The 20,196-nt window shown below is 26.6% G+C and overlaps 1 protein-coding gene across 1 annotated transcript in view; it reads left to right on the top strand.

Annotated features, from left to right (window-relative positions):
* LOC107441371 (signal peptide peptidase-like protein) overlaps window positions 1-20,196 on the top strand; it is a 39,925-nt gene that overhangs the window by 12,438 nt on the left and 7,291 nt on the right. Inside the window, exons 3-12 of the mRNA XM_016054603.4 lie at window positions 10,671-10,735; window positions 12,591-12,710; window positions 13,644-13,722; window positions 15,621-15,733; window positions 15,832-15,938; window positions 16,316-16,387; window positions 16,643-16,731; window positions 17,910-17,955; window positions 18,847-18,994; window positions 19,710-19,819. Of these exons, the coding sequence (XP_015910089.1) occupies window positions 10,671-10,735; window positions 12,591-12,710; window positions 13,644-13,722; window positions 15,621-15,733; window positions 15,832-15,938; window positions 16,316-16,387; window positions 16,643-16,731; window positions 17,910-17,955; window positions 18,847-18,994; window positions 19,710-19,819 (949 nt within the window). The remainder of the gene's footprint in view (window positions 1-10,670; window positions 10,736-12,590; window positions 12,711-13,643; window positions 13,723-15,620; window positions 15,734-15,831; window positions 15,939-16,315; window positions 16,388-16,642; window positions 16,732-17,909; window positions 17,956-18,846; window positions 18,995-19,709; window positions 19,820-20,196) is intronic.

The following is a 20,196-nucleotide window of genomic DNA, read 5'->3' as shown; positions in this document are numbered from 1 at the left end:
GGCGCTCGGCTTTTTCTTTCTCTTCTTGACGAAGGCGCTCGGCGTCTTCAACTAAATTTTCTACCATTCCTCGAACCATTTCTTCATCGTATTTCTCGCTATTCAATATTAACTTTCTCAAGTCAGGGATTTTCAAAGTAGTAGAAGAAACATCTTCAGATAACTCATTAGCTAAGTAACGTAACTGATCTTTGCGAAGTCGCGATAAAAATGCCATTTCAAACTCAAAACTCAAAATTAATTACAGTTGCCTGTTTATCCCACTTCTGATAATGTAAGAAACAACTTTTAAAAGAAAAACAAATCAATACTTTATTAAAATTTACACACACCGTTATTCTAAAAACTCAAAATCTATATCGTACACAAGAACTGCTGTTGCCAAAACATGGAATACTAAATATGCAATAAGAAAATAATTAATGTTCACGTGCACACTTTTACACGAAAGTCATAAGTTTGGGAAACACTGAATGCATAGCGATGGCGATCTTCATCATATGTACGATATGAAGTTTCTATGAAGTCTATACGTATGTTTGAAACTTCATAGCTTTTTACGTAGAAACCTTTGCCTAGTTTTTTTATTTATTTTTTCAATTTAAGTTTCGCTGAAACTTTTTTTTTTAACGTTTCCGAACACAACTAGTATTTTCAACAGTTTGTTTCTTTATCTGTGATAATCTTCATTGTTGGCGCACTGAGTACCATTTCATTTCGTCGGGTGTTACGAATTATAATATATAAATAGTAATTACTTTAAAAAACGATTATGTATATAAAATTTATGTTTGAAATATTATATTGTTATACGCGGTAGATTTGTAGAATTCAAGGAGTGATTGTAATGTATGATACATTATGTTCACGATGATGTAAAAATACATCAATATGCTATTTTTTTTTCATTAACTTTTCCAGGTTGATTTAAAAAATTATTTATTAAAAATAAAAATTTAGGCATTTAAGGCTTTAGAAGGAGCATTCTAGGAAATGTCTTTATTTCAATTAGAGTATCATAGTATTCAAAATCAAGCCACGCACCACACAGATTCATTTACTTCTGTTGTAAAACAAAGAAACGTCGCGTCTTACTTGTCGGTGTGTCAGCACAGAAATTATGACATTAAATATTAGAGGTCAAGTTTAATATTGAGTGAGCAGTGGCCATATGATTGTTAAGTAGTGCATGAAAAGTGCAGAATTTTTAACGGGGGGGGGGGATTTAAGAGTTTCGGGTAGATCTCAACTAAGCAATGTGTTCTGCGTGATTCCGCAATGTTTTACATAATTCAGGAATTCTTTTGTTTGTTCTTTTCTCTAAACGCGCGTGCTAAGCTTAAAAATAATCCAGTTTCGCGTCTCATTAATAATTTAAGCAAGGGAATTCCGTAGAATAATTTTTTCTTCTCTCCCGCAAGATTGTTTGCTATTCTCATGGTGCCAAAAATAGAAAGTTCTATGTCGCTTGGGTACAATTTTTTAAAAATATTTTTTTTCTCTGTTTAAACAAACTTAATTTTTTTTTTATATATACTAAAAGATTAGAGAAATAAGACACGTTATTTTTCTTAAATACTCTTTTTCGTTTTTTATTTTAGTTGTTTAATGCGAAAAGAAATATCGTTGAGTTTATTATAAAGATTAAAGAAGAACTGAATTTTATGTTAATTGTATTAAATTAATTTTTTAAGTTATTTATATTTTACTAGTTATTATTTAGAAATTACTTTCATAGTTAGTTCACACCAGCATGATGTCCCATAAAAGTATCTTTTCTTTTGCATGTTTTCTTTCCTCATACAATAATATTTCAGTGTATGAATGTTTATAGTAAGGTGTAATAATTTGTTATTCAATTTTGTCTTATGATACAAAATAATATTTGTAGAAAACCCCTTATCATTTTGAGTTTTTTTCTTTCTATTTTTAAAAAACTTCAAAAGCTGTTCCAATCTGAAAATTGGTTAAAACTTTTCATATTTTTAAGATATTCAAATCATAGCGTTTTCATTAGTTACCAAATACGATTCACTACCAAGTTATGAAAAAAAAAAAAATTCGAATTTTTCCGTGCATGCTTAGTGTAAAAAACTACTTTAATTACTTAGATATTGCACTGTTTTCATCGAAATTTCTTTTAAATTTTAAAGCAAAAATTTTGTAAGTAATTTTAAATTGCTCTAAAAATGTTGTTTAATTTTATTGAATATTTTTAAAATTACAGCAAAAAGACGTAAGACAAAAAAAGAAGTTTTTTTTATTCATTATATCTACTATGATCATAATAGTAAAATTTTAATTTTCATAAATTTTTTTTTAAGTTATTGAACTGGACTTTTAAGTACTAATACAAATCAAAATTATCTTGTATCAATTTCCTTTCCTTTCAACTGAGTTCTAATTTGTGGCAGTATTCCAAAAAAAAAATTGTTGCGTGTATGATCAAGTTATTTCTAATCCAGGTTGGGTAATGTTGTAGATGTCGATAGAATCTAATCATGTCAATCGAACTGATACAGAACTGATTTCAGATAGGTATGAAATATGAAATTTTTTGTAAGTCAATATACTTTTTTCAGCTTTAAAAAATAGTCGAATTCTTAAGAATTATTTAATTAAAGCCGGGATTAATCAAACGAAAGAAAAAAAAAATTCGAATGATTTTTGTAAAATTTTTTGATCAAGTTAATAAAGTTATTGTTCATATCTGATATATTTGAGAAACTACAGGTTTTTGGTTTTATCTTACTTTAATATTCCAGGATTATGTAAAAGAATACAAACTAAAGATATTAAAATTTTGTCTTCATTATCTAGAATTTTCCCTTAGTTTCTATTAAAGAATTAATTTTGTGTCGTTCATTCGTTCAAATAATCGATTTCCCCTCAAATGTCTCATTAATTTAAAAAAAATAAATAAATAAACTTCAAGCTATTAGTTATTAATTTTTATTTTAGAAATTACTGTTCGAATTAAGTTTTATTCTGAAAATTACTGTTCAATGTTTCATTCTCCATAATAATTTTTATGCTGATAATTTATGAAAATGAAATTTTGAATTTGATAGAAATTTTTCAAAAATAAGGATTACAAACATTGTTTTAGTTCAGAATTTGATCATCTATAATCTCGCGAAATTAATTGCAAGGATAGAGACAGCGAAATCTGTAAACAGGGTTGAAAATAATTTCTAAACCCCGGCCATATGGGATCTGCTATGGCACATTTTAACTACAAAATTGCTTACCTGAAAATACTTGTAATACGATACTGAAACATTTAACTATACTTTATTTTTTGATCAGTTGATCTTTTAAGCCATGTATCCGCTATGTGGATCAGCTGTGCACTGATAAATTAAAAACAAAATATTGTTTATAACGTTTTAAATACTATTATTCCGAACGAGTATGTTTATGTCTAATGAATTTTTTTATTTGCAATTGTTTGTATTCTCGGTTGTTTTTTCCCCGCTTCTTAGGGATGTCACTATAAGTTTTTTGGCCATTTTTTCAGTAATTTTGAACGCATTTCGAATGATATTTTTCATTGTTTTTCGCTTTGCTTGCGAATTAATTTTTTTCTTTAACACTAGAAAGACTGAAATACCTGTATTGCCCAAAAGCAGTCAAATTGACTGCATTTGTGAAAGAATAACTAATGTATAAAAAAATTTGTTTGAAGTTAATTTTTAATATTTTTGATATTGTTTTCAGTTATAAAACAAGTTATTAGTAAATATTAACAATAAAAAAAATTATGTTGTACAAAAAGTCACGAAATTCTAAGAAATTGTGTCATCATTGTTTTTCTAATTGAAATTAAAAAGCAGTCAAAATTACTTCCTTAGGCAATCTAGTGTGAAAAATTTATGTAAAGTTTAAATTTAACTTAAATTTGTTATTTTTTAAAAAAATAACAAATTTGCTTTAATGACAAATGATGTTGAATGAAGTTTTTCAAGGTATAAGAATTTGTTTTTAGACAATAAACGTTCTTTCGATTTAAGAATATTTTCAATAAATATTTGATAATACAAAAAGCAATTTATAATCTTTTACTTTAACAGGTTTTTATTTTTTTCAGCATAAAATACAAATTTATTTTGTTACTTAATTTTTTTATTAAATTTATAAATGCAAGTTGCAATTTCTAATTTTTTTAAAAATTTTTTTATTTAAAACCAAAATTTTATGGAGCATTTTTCATTTTAAGATAATTTTTCATGCTTTCTTTTTTTTTTTTTTGTTGTTGCATTTTTTAACGGATTTTTTATGTTATCAACAGTTTTAGTTATTACTTAGACTAATTAAAGTTATTTTTGTTCTACGGTAGATTTAACGTTTGTCAGAATAACAATGCAGATATCTGTAGACGCATATTAAAAGTATGTTCTATCTAAGTAATATTTGTAGCCTTATTCTGATGTAATTTTGAAGCAAAACAGTTATTACATGTATTTTTATAAATATATAATACATCTACTAGTAATAAGATAATATAAATAAAATAATGGTGCATAATAATCTTCTCTAAGATTTAGCATTAATCAGTAAATTTAAAACTCTCGACTTCATGTTGTTTCAAGCCTAACTTTATTCATATATATTCTAACGTAAAATAATTTCGTTTGCTAAAACATTTTGTTTCATAACCTTCTCCTTCAGTTGTTTTAAAAGTTAGACAAAGGTGAAATTTTTGTCAAAGAAAATATTTTTTTTCTTCATTTGTTAAGGATATTTTTTAGGACATCAACATCTAGTTATTACGTAGACTATTTAAAGTCTATTTTTGTTCTATGGTAGATTTAGAGTTTGCCAGAATAATAATCCAGCTGTCGACGCGTAATAAAGGTGTAGTCTATTTAAGTACTGTTTCTAATTTTATTCTGATGTAATTAGAAAACAAAAAAACTACTAATATATGCATATATAATACATCTACTAATAATAAAATAATATAAATAAGATAATAGTGATATAATAATCTTTAAGGTTGGGCATTGATCAGTAAATATAAAATTTTAAACTTGACGTTGTGCTGAAGTGTTAACTTTATTCGGATGTATTCTAACGTAAAATAATTTTGATCATTAAAACACACTTTGTTTCATAACCTTCTTCAGTTATTTTAAGAGTTAGACAAAGGTAGTTTTTTTTTCAAAAAAAAGAAAAGAAAAAAATTATTTTTTTTATTTATTTATTATTATTTTTTTCAAGTACGGTAACTTCTATTGTGACCTAGTTGAAAACAACCATTCATTTTACTAAAAACTAAGGAATTCAACTAGTTTTATTTTTTAGTGTTTAGAAGAACGTTCTCGAAAAATTTCGTGCAACAAAAAGGAAAATATTGTATGATCTACCGAAAAAAATATTTATTCAGCGTCTGCTCTCTCTCTCTCTCTCTTTTATCATTTGCAATTAATGAGTTCCCTTGGGGCTATTGTAAAAAGTGTTGAAGCTTGCTATCGCTCTTGTTCCAGAAGATGGGTACTTGTGGAAGGGGTTTAACTTAAAAAGAAAAATGATGCGTGTAAAAATTCTATTGTAATTATAGATTCCGTTATCCCCACCTTTTTTTTTCCTTCTAAATTTCAGCTCGGATCAGAAATTTTCAAACACTTGTTTCCTAGTCGCTTTCATATGATTGATGATGTTAAAACTTTCTTATTTGCGGTTGCAATTTGTTCGCTACTTTAATCATGAACTTACAAAAGGTACTAAAATGAGAAAATTCAAGATTCAATTAGGAAAAAAAAAAAAATCCTCATAAACATAACAGAGGCCGTGGTTGCCCAGCGGTTGCAGAATTGAATTTCGGTCCGGAGGAGCCGGGGCTCGATTTTCGGTTCCACTAAAATCCCCCCCCCCCTAGTTTATAGTACATGTGATATACGTGCTCGTAAAATCTGCGGAATCGAAGGTTCTGTGGCCAGTTCATGAGCAGTATTATGGGTACAAGGATCTGGAGAAAATTTCCTTCCCTTTCAGATTTATGTCTAAGTTTAGGAAGTGGCCATCTCTCCGTCGGGTTATGAGCTAAGACGTATTTTCACCGTTGGTGCTGTCTTGCCAAAGGCTCTCTAGCCAAAGGCACATCTTCCTGACTTAATTCCCAAGAGGCCAATGGCTGGCTATGACGGGCAAAAAAGAATTAAAGAAGAAAAGTACAACACTATTTTTAACAAAGCATATACAAAGCACTGCATTAACAAAGCATACAATATTTTAGTTCATGCTGAATTAGCTAATTTGAGTAATTATCCCAGTTCGGTATTTCTTTTTCGAACATTAAGTTTTTAGTTGTTAGTTTTTGGTGTTCGTAAACTATGACGAAACTCATTTCTTGACATTCCAAATTCTCAGTTTTGTGCTTTACTGGGCGAAGACATATTAGAACAGAAGGTTTTTATTCTCATGATAGAATCGATTAAAAAGAAGGGAAAAAAAAAGATGTAAAATCAGCAGCAGGAAAATTATAACCGACAGTGTATTGACCAATTTAAAGTTGGCAGTATTAACCATTCCTCAAAAAGAATGCGAGCTGGGAGAAAATATTTAGCCACTTAACAAATATACGGACTTAATTCTGTTCTTGAAACAAACTTTTGAGAAATTTTGACTGAGAAGACAAACCAAAAAGAGTTTCAGAAAATTTTTTTTATGCCGTTTTTTTTAAATTTTTTTTTTTAAACAGATGCTAAATCTGTACTCAATCTATTTCTTGTTGTTGTTATTTTTGTAATTTGTGAAAGGGTAATACAGTTGCTTGTATAAATTTAATTTAAATTTAAAGAATGTGCTAATTTATTTAATTTTTTATATTTATTATAGTTTTGCTTTTTACGCAATGCCGTGATTACAAGTCAAGTTATTTTTTATTTTAAGGTTGGCAGGTCTATGGGCCAAAATAATTTTATTTTTTCTAAGTCAAAATTTAAGTTAAGAAAATTACGTCATTTGTGACAGTAAAGATTGATATACAATTGATTCACATAATGTTGTATTTTTTTATATTTTCGTGATTCAGTTTTGTACGAAATTATTGCAAAGGACTGCGTAATTTTCATTATTATTTGAAATAAAATATAACTCTTAATTTTAAATTTTATTATCGATATTATTTTGATTTTTCCACATTTTTTGTTTTTTTGACTCATTCACTATTTTTGAAACTTTTTCAAAGTTTTTTTGTACGTGACTTGTATATAAGCAATCATAAATCGTAATTATACTTAATAATACGTTGAACAAAAGTAATAATAATTAAAGATTACAATAAATTATAATTACAATAAATTATAATTACATCTTATCTTCATTACAATTTTAATTTTAACTGTACGTTAGTTTGATTTCATAGTTGTTACATTCCTGTAATCAATTACATTTTGTCCAACTCTAGCTATTGATTTTTTTTAAAATAATGATTTTAGTCCTGACATAAGATTTAATATGTCGTTGAATAAATGAAAATATCCGACTCTTTGCAAATGCCTCCGTCATTTTGAAATGATCTGGGCTAATTAAAAAAGTTTTAATATTTTCTATTCAGGCTTATTTTTCGGGAATATTAAAATTAGCTCGAGTGTCTTTAGGACAATTAAAATTATACACGAAGATTTACTCAATAAACTTAAACTGTGTAGCTTATACAATTAATGAGTTATATATTAATCGTGATGTTTCGAATGAACATCTTAAGCTTTGGATTTTATAATTTCTAATTCTAAAGCTCATTGCAAACGGCCCTAAATAATTAGGCTGATGGAACAATTAATAAATTTTTTCTTTTTTTCTTTTTTACAGCTTGTAAGTATCTGGGTCCATTTTAATATGGTTAAACTGTGTTCGACTGATTTGAAAATACTGAAGAATTTTTCAATTAGCCTGGTGTTTTGCAAAATGACGACGATTTTATAATGAGCCTACATCATATATCTAATATGCGTATTAGTTTAATTTATTTTCATGAAACATTCGAGTGGAGTACGCTAACAATATCGTAAAGAAATATATTATCCGTGTAAATGAACAATATCCGAACAATATTGTAAAGAAAAGTTATTATCCGTGGTATATGAGTTTCAGGACCTTGACATCAAGTAAGGTGTTTCAATAAAGACACTTATTTTCCCACGAAATATTATATTTTTAGGGGGTCGGGATGAAAATCCTTGCAAGAATAAAAAAAAAAACAGGCCAGCCGGAAGTGAGCTTTATCCCCCCCCCATACCTCTTCCCTCTTCCGGGGCAACCAACAAAGTATTCCGTGTAACATTTGAAGATTAAAGCTGGTTCAAAAGTTCTATTTATTATTATTATTTTTTTTACGCATCTCACTAGTTTTGAAATTCTTCCCAAGTTTTTTATACGTGACCTTGCGTACAATCACGTCCGATTGATGTATGAACTCTAGTCGTTTTAATTGTCTCTAAATTTTATTCTATTTCTATCTGATAACCCGGTGATAAGGTCGTTTGTGCATATTTTTGCATTGTGAGGTTCTTTTCAACTTGCTAATTCAGCGTGTTCACATTTGCTCTTTATACAAATATCATTAGTCTAAATACGAAAACTGTTTGACTTTTATTTTTATCGGTATTTCTATGTATTGCAAACAATTTTTGTATGTTTAGAACACAAAATCCAATTTTTTTTTAAATACCTGCCAATGAGTTTTGCTTTTAAAAACGCCTTATTATACGCTGAGTCGTTGCTTTGGGGAAGGGGGTGATGCAGGGGTCAGATAACCCCATGTTGAGTCCCCCTTTTCATACTTGTTAAAATATATCTAACAGGATAGTAGAAGTGTTTTCCTATTCTATGATGAAGGTGTAAGAAAATTGTCATCCGAGTTAACGTGTTACTTCTAATGAGAAAAAAAAAAAAAAAATGAAAGTAAATAAATAAAAAAAATGAAAGTAAATAAATAAAAATGTGTTGCTTCTCATTTTAGCTAATATGAATTAGAAAATATGTTAGCTTTTTTTTTGTATGTATTTATTATAACTTTTTAAAGTAACGAATGTTTATAGCGTAATATATCGCCTCTTCTCCGCGAAATTCCGTTTCTTTTAGCTTGAGTTCCATTAAAAGAATTAACATTTCAGAAACAGGAAAATTTTGCTGTATTGAACTGGGAGACCATCCACAAAATGTACTAAAGTGTGAGAAATATCTGTTCCATCCGATTTGTTGTTTCAGAATTTTTATGACACTTTAATATAACATAGAAAAAAACTTAGCGGATTAAAATTTCTTTAGCATGAATCATGAAATTAAAAGGTGAGGTGTAGTTCATATACTTATTTTACTGTATTTAAAAGATGCATAAAATTTTCTATGATGAAAAAAATTTGTTTCAAAAATAAGAATGAATCTTTTCGCATAGTTTAATTATAATGATTTTGATACAATGAATATTTCGATGACCGAAAATTTTTGATATTATAAAACTGTGGGGTCATCGACAATTTTTTTTTTTTTAATAGGTGCATTCAAAATTAGTGAAACACTTTTACAAAAATATATTAAGTGATAATTGAAAGTTATTAAACTGTAACACAATTTAAACAGGATATTAAATCATTAGATTTGACGTCTTAGTAAGATTGAAAAAAACAACAATTGTTTTCAATTGGTTGTAATGTAAATAATGACATTTTCAAACAGAAGAGTCTTATAACTTGAAGTGAAATTACTGAATGTACTTATAAAAATATTTTTGTGATTTAATTTGCATATTAATTAATACGGAACAGAAAATTTGCTCTTCAGGTGTGCAGTAATTATGTGTGTTTATATATAATTTCTGCATTATGTGTTTATATATAATTTATTATAATTTTAACACTTAATAATTTCTTGCTGCTCCTTTATCTTAGAGTTAGCCTACTTCAGGAGAGGAAAAAAACAAATGTGTTTCTAGATTACCAGAATTAATTTATACTAATTCTCATAACTCAACTTAAATGGTCCAAAACTCAACTCAAAATATCAGTTTACTCTCTTTTTCTCCATAACATTTTAATTGTTTTTGCTTTCTTCTCTTAAAATAAATAAAATGGAGGATTAGACAAAAGTATGATTATGAAACATTATAAAGTAATGAAAATGCCATGAAGTAGCAGCGTAATTAATAATAGTAAAAGGTCATTCTTTTCCATGAATTATTTCAATCATTAGTTTAAAATTATTGCTCTTCTGTGACTCGACAGACCTGGGTGGGCCATGGCCTTTGCCAGAAGTTTGCTTCAGGCATCTCTACATTTGATCATTCTCAACATAGGCGATCCATCTTAGGTTCTCCCCAAGGTCTTTATCCCATGGGTTTCTCTAAAAAGACTTTCTTACACATCGATTTTCACGCATTTTTGCCAGCTGAACAATCCATTTAATTCGTTAGATTTTGATGAATTTTACAATAAAATTCTTTAAAATTCCTGTAAAGCTCTAGATTTTTTCTTCTTTCCCATTCTTCCATTAATTTCCACTATTGTTGATTCTCTGAAAACTGATTTGTTTTTGTAAAATTTCGGTAAAGGAGTTATAATTTAGGCATTGTTTTTTTATTTTACAATTTTATATCTTTTTTTTCTAAATTTTTTTAATTTTTTTTATTTCTCAAATGACCTTTTTTTTCTTTTCTTTTTCTTTGTTAGGTCTTTGAATATGGAGCAAGAAGCAAAGCAAAAAGAGAAAGAAAGAAATGGCCAACCTGACAGTAGTAAGTATATTATGAAGAGAGTATTTTTTCTTTATTATTATGTTTTTTTAGTGACTTTAAATATTCTTAAAAAATTTAATCAACTGAAGATGGTTTTAATAATTTATTGTAATTCATGCAATAAAACACTTGCAAAATTAATTATGAAGTGTAATTTTATCCCTTTCTTTCTAATTATAAAAGCACTCTAAACTATTTAAATGAATTTCAATTTTGAGTGAATAAAAAAATAAATATATAAGTGAGTTAAAAAGAAAAGTATTACAATAAAATTTTTCTTTTGACTTTTTTTTTGTACAAAACCATTCATATAAAATTTGATGATTATAAAATGGAAATTATAAACTCCGAAGCAATGATAAAATACAAAATTCAAATTAGTGATTTTCAATGTTGTTTGATCAGCAGTATCTTTTATCAACTGCATTGTCAACGACTTTAGGGCCTCATCAACTCTCCATAGCTCATGGAAATGCATTTTACTCTGATTTACCACTCTTGGCCGCAGTTGTTTTTCTTGTTCTGTTTTTCATCTTTATTTTTATTTCACTCTCTGCTACTGCAGTTTTTCTAGTTTTGTTTCTTACCTTTATTTTCCATTTTTTGTTTGCAACTTCGTGTTTTATATTCCATATTATTTGTTTCTTCTCATTCACATCTGGCAAGTCTTGAGAATAGGCACCTATTTTTAAGAGCTTGAAACATGTCAGCTTTTAATTCCATCTGCATGTTTTTGAAGCCAATTAAGTTTTTCGATAAGTAATATCTTACCATTTCAGTTTCTTGGGATTATTCATTTAATTCTTTCTAGTTGTTTAATTTCACTGATTTCATACATGTATTTTTTTTCTTAATATATATCTTAAACTTGTAATAAATTGTAAACCCAGTAAATGTGTATGTATTGTCATAAATTGAACTATAATTCATTTTACCAGATTGTTAATTTTATAATGAGATATTTAAATAGTTTTATTATATGCACATGAGGGGAGAGTTGCATCGACAATGTCAACCTTTATCTGTGAAAATGTACTCCGACATAGAATCGAGTTAACATGTCTTATATACTAGTGAATTGGAATTGTATTTCTGTAGTGGTAGATGCACTACAGTACTTCCCCACCAGAATTTTTTCTGCGATAGAATTCGATGAACAAGATACCACTAGTTGATTCATTGGTGTTTTCTGAGAAGCTGGGAGAGCTGTATTATGATCACCATAGTACTTTTGAGTGCTGATCGTGAGAGCTGTATTCAGGTTATGTATGATAGAGACTGAGTAGCAACCGCGCGAGGAGGTGGATGGTATCGCAGTCACAAACAGCAAGTCAACTGTGCAATGTAAACTATCCATCTTAGTAGGCTTGTTCAAATTGAAGTGGGCATTTCTGTCAAGGTAGGCATGTTCAAATCACGCCTGAAGTTCACCAATGTGGGGATAGTAACATCGACAATGTCAACCTTCATCTATGAAAAGGTACCCTGACATAGAATTGAGTTAACGTGTCTTATATATAGAACTGGAATTGTACTTTTGTAGTGGTAGATGCACTAACAGCATATTTTGACAAAGTGTATTTCAGAGAATTTAGGTAATATTTAAAATGTTACTCAAATATATAAATTACATTTAACATTTTAAAAAAACGCGTTAATATTTGAAAATTTATTCTTTTATATTTATTATAAACTGCACGCTTTATCTCTGAATAAAATTTAAAATTCATAAAAAATTGTAGTCATTTAATAAAAAAATTATGATTTCAATTCGATTATTTGAATTTTTTTTAAAAATAGATACTGATTTTTCTCAAATCCTGTATAAAATACTGATATATTTCATTGTTTTTAGATGTGCAAACTTTGGACACAATGCAGGCATTGTGTTTACCTCTGGGAGCCTCAATATCACTTCTTGTCATGTTTTTCTTTTTTGACTCAATGCAGATGCTTTTTGCTATATGTACAGCAAGTAAGTGGTCAATTTATTAATTCCACCTGGTCAGTTTATATACTTAAATGAGTTAGCAGCAAATGTACATAGAATAAAATACACCACTTTTCATTTTTATACAGCATTTTCAATCATTATATAAATCAGCTTTAAAATGTTAAAAATGTTCAAATTTTAAAAGATTTGTGAATTCCATTTTTTTAATATTCTATGTCGTACGAATTATTTTATCAAGCATAAGTAAGGATTTTAAAAACCACTCATGTATAATTAATAGTGGCCACTCAAATGCTGCTAAAAAAATTAATTATTCAAATGCCTAATTCTAAATTTGTTGTCGTAAAAATATAAGAATAATCTGTAGCATCAACTGTCACGAAAATGATCTACATAACTTATTTACAAAATTTTTTAACAAAAATGTTTTCTCTTTGATTATTGTATCTTATAATATTTGCAATAAATTGATATATATTTACTTTTATGATGTAAAAAGAACAAAATTACATAGTTGTGGTCAGGAGTTTTTCAAACCCTTGCTTCAATCTGATATTTCTTTTATAGTAATGAAAGTATATAATTTCATTTCTTAAAAGTTGTTTTAAAATCTAATTTTTTCATCTGTGTGTAAAATGTATACATTGATGTTAAAAATCTAAAGAGTAAAGTTTTTAAATGTAAGTTTTTATCTAAGAGGTAAAGTTCAACATTGCTAGTTGGTTTTATTTTTTTGTTAATGTTTTTTTTCCCCTCCAGTTTTTAACAGTCGTGTAAAGTGTGATGCTTTATGAAATTTTTCTGTTTTTTTAAAATCTTTTTTTTTGAAAAAGATTTTTTTTTTTGATTCAGTTCTTTTAATTAAAAAGCATTTACATAAGAATTATAAGTCTGAGTTTTAATTATGAAATATTATTTTATAAATTGAGCATTAATTAAACTATTTTATTTCAGTCATAGCAACTATTGCATTAGCCTTCTTACTGCTGCCAATGTGTCAATATATAATTCGACCATGCTCTGATGGAAATAAGTAAGTGCAATTTCTCATTACTTTATTAAACGTTTAATTTAAAATTTTCTATTTAAATATTTAAATTCTTTTTGCCTTTTTTATGGAAAAAAAATTATATTGTTTAAAATATAAGTTAGGATTAGATTTAAAAAAAAAAGATTTAAATACTCAGTTCAGGGTCGACAAAAAATTTAGTTGAAATAAAATTAAATTATAAATAAGAACTAAAAACTTATTTTAAATACACCAGAATCAAAATTACATGCATAAGTTATGATGTTCTTATGATTGCGATTTATGCTTTAATTTTCTTTGGCATTGTTCTTTACATTTTGTTATGTTACTCCTTATATTCTTAGCTTACAATTTCCAAAAGTCCTGTTCCAAACTATTATTACTTTATATAGATGTACTTTGTTTCATTTTTCAAACCTGCCAGTATTTTTTTTTAAAAATTCATTTGTTGTATCTCTCTCTCTCTCTCTTTTTTTTTTTAAATAAAAACATTTTTTTAAAATTTTAATCTTACAACAAATTATAGCTGTTAGAGCTATAATTTGTTAGAAAGTTATAAATGGAAAGAAACATTTTTCTTACATCTCTTGCTTTTTCTTATATTTTTAATATAATAAAAAAACTTAATCAATGACTTAAAATTGTTGTTGTTTTTGTAGGATGACTTTTTGGTATGTTTCATTTTAATATTTGTTTGTATTATGTTTTTTACAAGCATATATTTTATTGTAATGTAATATCTCTTCAGTTTATTTAGATGCTTTAATTTTTTTTAAATTTTTTGTAACCAATTTAACAGGTCATCATTATACATATATATTGCATAGCTTGTAAAATTAAGTATCTTTACATTAATAAAACTCTATAAAGTTTTATTTTAATAAAGGATTTTTTATAAGAGCTATGTTATAAATCATTACTAAACTGCTAAACAAATGATGGTTTCATTAAAACTAAAATGAATCAAGTAGTATTTAATATGTTTTAAAATCTATGAATAATTTTATTGTTTGATTTTATCTATTTATTGTTGCACATATATATGCAGACTTTTGTGCTTTCTACAAAATATGGTTTATCAGACCATTGTTGAGAATCAGATAGCACAAGTTAAGAGAACGATATCACAAATATACATCCTGGGTAATGATGGGATTCAAACACGCTACTTCCATGCTACAGAACATTAAGTGGAAGGGCAAGATCACTCTGCCTTTTATGAATTAGTTGAGTTTTTTGCTTAGTAAAATATTTAAAATAATTTATAATTGCCGAAGTAACAAAACTCTTTTGTGCTTTCTTTAGAGAAAAAAAAGTTTATAACAGATTTAAAGTTGTGATTTTTTCTGTACTTGTAAATGATACATCAGTATCCTATCAAGGATGGATCTCTGAATGATGAAGTATTGGAAAATTCTGCCTCATATATATATATATATATNATATTCATATATATTAAAAAAGTATGAATGTTAGAGTTATGTTTCAAACTTTCCAGGACTTGGAGTAATATGTTACCGAAAAACTCTTTAGTATGTCTTATTTCAAATAAAAACAAAAGTTTGATATTAAAATTGAATATATGATTCTATGAATGTATAATTTATAATATCATTTTCCAGATAAATTTATTATTAACTTATAGACAGAAAGACACTTTGGGCAACAAAATTGGATTTTTATGTATTTAAATTTGTGTTTTTATGTTTTAGTTTGTTTTATGTTTGCTAACTATTTACCTTAATCTATGGGAATAGTTTCAAAGCTTTGCAAAATTTGAAGGCAGAATTATCTTTCTTTTGAAATTATGAGTGCAGAGTTTTCCTATACTGTTTGGAGGTCAATTTTTCGATACTGGATGACTCATTCTTGAAACCACTTTCTTTTTTTTCTTTTTGTAGAATATCATTTGGGATGTGTGGAAGATTTACTGCTGCAGAATTAATTTCATTTGCTTTGTCAGTTACTATTGTATGCATTTGGGTTTTGACTGGACATTGGCTATTGATGGATGGTAAATATTGTTGATTAAATCAATTTTTTTTAATGCATTATTAGAAACTGTGTATGAAATTTCCAGAAAAATAATAATTTTTTCTCTTTCATTTACAGCTATGGGAATGGGGTTGTGTGTTGCTTTCATAGCATTTGTCCGCTTGCCAAGTTTAAAAGTTTCTACTCTTTTACTTACTGGACTTTTAATTTATGATGTATTTTGGGTTAGTATTTTTTTATTATTTTAGATTAGCTCTTTTTTTTTCTTTCTTTGATATTTGAGATCTGTTTGGAAAGGAATATTTGCTACGATTTGTTGATGTTGTTTTCGGTGCACAAATATTATTATTTTTTAATAAATTCTAATATTTATCATTTGGATATTTAGGATAATTTTTATTTATTTGTTTTATCTTCTACTTTAAACTTTCTTACATTTATTTATTAAGTCTCAGTTGTTTTGTTTATTTAATATCAGATTATGTAATTGTATTTATTTATTTTTTGAATGCTTAGATATTTCTTTTTCAAATTAGCTTCATTGCATTGTTGTTGGCAGTTGATTTTTTACATAATAATCGGTTTTGTAATTATTTTATAGGTATTTTTTTCATCATACATATTCAATGCTAATGTGATGGTAAAAGTTGCTACAAGACCAGCAGAAAATCCTGTAAGTGCATTTATTATAAGATTATAATAAGTTATTTTTATTACTTTTTGTTATTAAATATTAGATGTTTGTTACATTTTAAATGTTTTTTCATGTTATTCATGTATTATACTTAGTAGATTAACTTTACTTAAACTATGCTTTCATGTGCACATTTGCATATATGCAATCTAAATATTTTCAAATTTTTTGACTTTTCCATAAAATTTATTTTATTAATGACATAATGTTATATCAAACTTAAACTTATTTTAGGTTGGAATTGTAGCAAAGAAACTGCATTTGGGTGGAGTTGTACGAGAAGCTCCAAAATTATCACTTCCAGGAAAATTAGTATTTCCCAGGTTATAATTATCTTTTTCTCCATATTTTGTATAATTATTCTTAGTTTTCTTCTTTTAATGTGTGTATTTGTTAATACATTTTTCAAAAAGTCTTTAATTGTATTAATATAACAATTGCTCTTGTTAAATTATTTAAATTGAAGTTAATAATGTACTACAGTGAAACTTCTAGGAAAGACCACCTCTATGTAGTAAGACCAAATAAATAAATATAAAAAAATATCAAAATAAAAAATTTAACAAAATAAATTAGTAGATTAAAATGTATTCAAAATATTTCTGTAGGGCTCTTATTTAGATTGCTCTTTTTGACGATACAACCTTATATTGCAGTCCGAGTGCACTAAAGATGATTCAGCAAGTTCTTACATTTTTGTAACTTTTTTAATTTTTGTGCAGTTGTCAAACCTTAAACTTTTCTTTTGCTATAGGCTGAAAACCCAGGTCTTCATTTAATATAACTTGCATAGTTTTTTTCTTCTGCAGCCATTTTATTAGCAATTTATTCAGTTTATAGCTCTCTATATAAATGTTCTATTAAACCCAAGCGATTTTAATTGCTTAAAGATTCTACCTTGCAGAAAATCCGTGATCAGAAAACTGTTTAAGTAACAACCTTTTCAGGGGTCTGTTTAGAAGAAATTTGGGCCCGTTAACGGACCCTTCACAAAAATGTATATGATGGTAAAGATTTTTTTTTGAGGGAAAAATGTATTATAATTTAAGTTAATATATTTTTTAATAGTCTTCTAATAAAATCTTTTCATTTTGAGAAAATCTTGAGCAGAGGGAAAAAATTGACTAATGTAAAATGCATTCAATAACATTAATATGAATTGAATAATTTCTCTAAATAAAGAAGTATTAGTTAAAAAAATGAAGAATAAAAATTTGTTGAGATGAATTGTTGCTATGAAAATTTGTTGAGAGGTCATGAATTTTTTTTTTTTTGAACCTAGTTGACACCCTGTTTTTTTAATTGCACAAACAGATTGTTAGAAAAATTATTTAATTTGATTTTCCTAGAATATATATTTTTTCAAGAAATGTAATCAATTACTAATAATGGTTGAATTTCAAAGTTAAGTTTTAACTTAGTTATCTTCATTTTAATGCAATTTTTTTCCCCCAAACAGCTAACTCGTTTTATGTTCTATAATTTTTTTATTCCATTTTAGTATGCACAATAATGGCCACTTTTCAATGTTGGGACTTGGTGATATTGTGAGTTATAATTTTCTTTTAATCTATGGTTATAGAATATTTTTAATGCTCTTTTAGTACTTGGTTTTTTAATTTTGTATTCATAATTTTGTTTTTATACACAACTATTAAAATCATTCTTTTATATATAATACTATAAAATGATAATTTTTAAGGTCATTTTTTCCATAACAGATAAATTTGATAGCCTTTAATTTTCTTGTAACAGAATTTTCAAGCATAATATTCAGGTGTCAATTTTTTCTGGAAATTTCACTTTAAAATAAATTTTTATGAAAAAGGGAAAAGTTTAATATGAGTAAAAATTAGTAATATATGTAAGTTAAACTTAGTGTTGCAAATTAAAAATATAAATAATTCCACAATTTCTTATGTATTTTTTAAAAAAAATCTCTGTTAAAATTTTTTTAAAATTTTTCTTTGCACATGTTCACATTTTATTTTTGGAATACTATCATGATCTAATAATATTTTTATTTTATCTTTCACCTGGACTCAAATATAAAAGGTGAACAAGGGAAGAATCCCTTCTATTTATTTGGATGAAAAAGATCTTAAATCTAGTTCAAAGCTACTAAAACTTCATAATAAAAAGCAAAAACTCATTTTCTTTACATAATTATAATTGATAAATTCTAAAAATTGCTAATTCTTGCTGCTCGGATTTTTTTTGAATACTGTAAAACTAACTTAGATTGTATTTAATGTTTTTAAATTTTTGAGTAAATTGCAAGAATCATCGAATTAAAATAAACATTGTTTGAAAACCAAGCACATTACAATTTAAATCTTTTAATTATATTAGTTAATTTTTTATTAGTCTTTTGACTCTATCCTTTTTGTGTATACTTTTTGGATAAAAATTATGTAATACTAATTCATAAATTTTAGGTAATGCCTGGTCTTTTGCTGTGTTTTGTGCTACGATATGATGCATATAAAAAAGCCCAAATTTGTTCAGCTGAAACAGGAGTTCCTCCACCAAATCAACTTAACAAAATATCATATTTTCATTGTTCCCTCATCGGATACTTTCTAGGTAAAAATATGAATTATTTTAAACTAAAATTAATGAACCTAACTACTACAAAATTTTTTTATTTTAAATATGTAGTTTTATTGTAAGACTTGATATTAAATTGTACAAAATTTTGTACATTTGGCAAAAAAAAAACTCAATAACGTTTGATCTAGTAATCAGATCTTTACATGCTAAGACTAATTCTTAATGGTTTAACGGGTTGATCTCAGATATGCCAATTAGTGCAGACAATATTTTAAGTTACCAAATGAAACACAAAAATGTTCAGTCTTTGAATGAACATGTCTTTTTTTATGGCTTTGGATTTCATACCCTCGAAATATGGTTTCAATAGTTTGGTCAGGAATGGTCCAAAACTTGGATCCGAAATGCTAATTTTAATTTTTGCGTATTTTGCTATATCTTGAGAAGTTTTTAAGCGAATTAATAATTTTTTGATGCAATTATAAAATTTGTTTATCCAAAGAATTCTATGCAAAATTTAATTTTTAATGATTTGTTAATTTTTATTAACTTATTTAATAATAGTAAAAAATGTTTTGGTAGTATTCAAACTTTTACATCATTTTAAAGAATGTAATTTTATATGTTAAAATATGAAATTTGAATGAAAACAGCCTAGTAGTTATATTAATTATAATTGAGTTACCTTTTTCTTTAAATGTATTGAGCCCAAGAATAATGAATGTTGGATTTGTAAACTTTCTTTTAGGTCTACTGACTGCCACAGTTTCATCTGAAGTATTCAAAGCAGCTCAACCAGCATTATTGTATCTTGTCCCTTTTACTTTGTTGCCCTTACTCACTATGGCATACCTCAAAGTAATTGTTTTTTTCTTTTCTTTTACGGGACTTTTAATGACTTTCATTTATCTCAAACATTAATCTTAGATTCAAGTTAAATTAACTTAATTCTTTAGTTTAAGTTAAACTTGAGAGTCAAATCAATTAAGAAGTATTCTACACCAACTATAATATTATTAAATTAAAAGAACAATTATAAATTTCTCGGAAGAATCAATAATTAAAAATAGTCTCAAGATTTTATATTTTTTGATATTATTCATTGCTGAATATATATAGCTTGTAATTAAAAAAAAACTTTATATTTTGTTTTGTGAAATTTCTCATTTTAACCTAGTATTAATAAGTAATTGTCAGAAACAGAAGTTCACAAAATAAGAGTATTAATACTTGCA

The sequence above is a fragment of the Parasteatoda tepidariorum genome, chromosome 2, assembly GCF_043381705.1.
Source record: "Parasteatoda tepidariorum isolate YZ-2023 chromosome 2, CAS_Ptep_4.0, whole genome shotgun sequence".
Lineage (NCBI taxonomy): Eukaryota > Metazoa > Arthropoda > Arachnida > Araneae > Theridiidae > Parasteatoda > Parasteatoda tepidariorum.
This window is presented reverse-complemented; position numbering and strand designations above follow the sequence as displayed.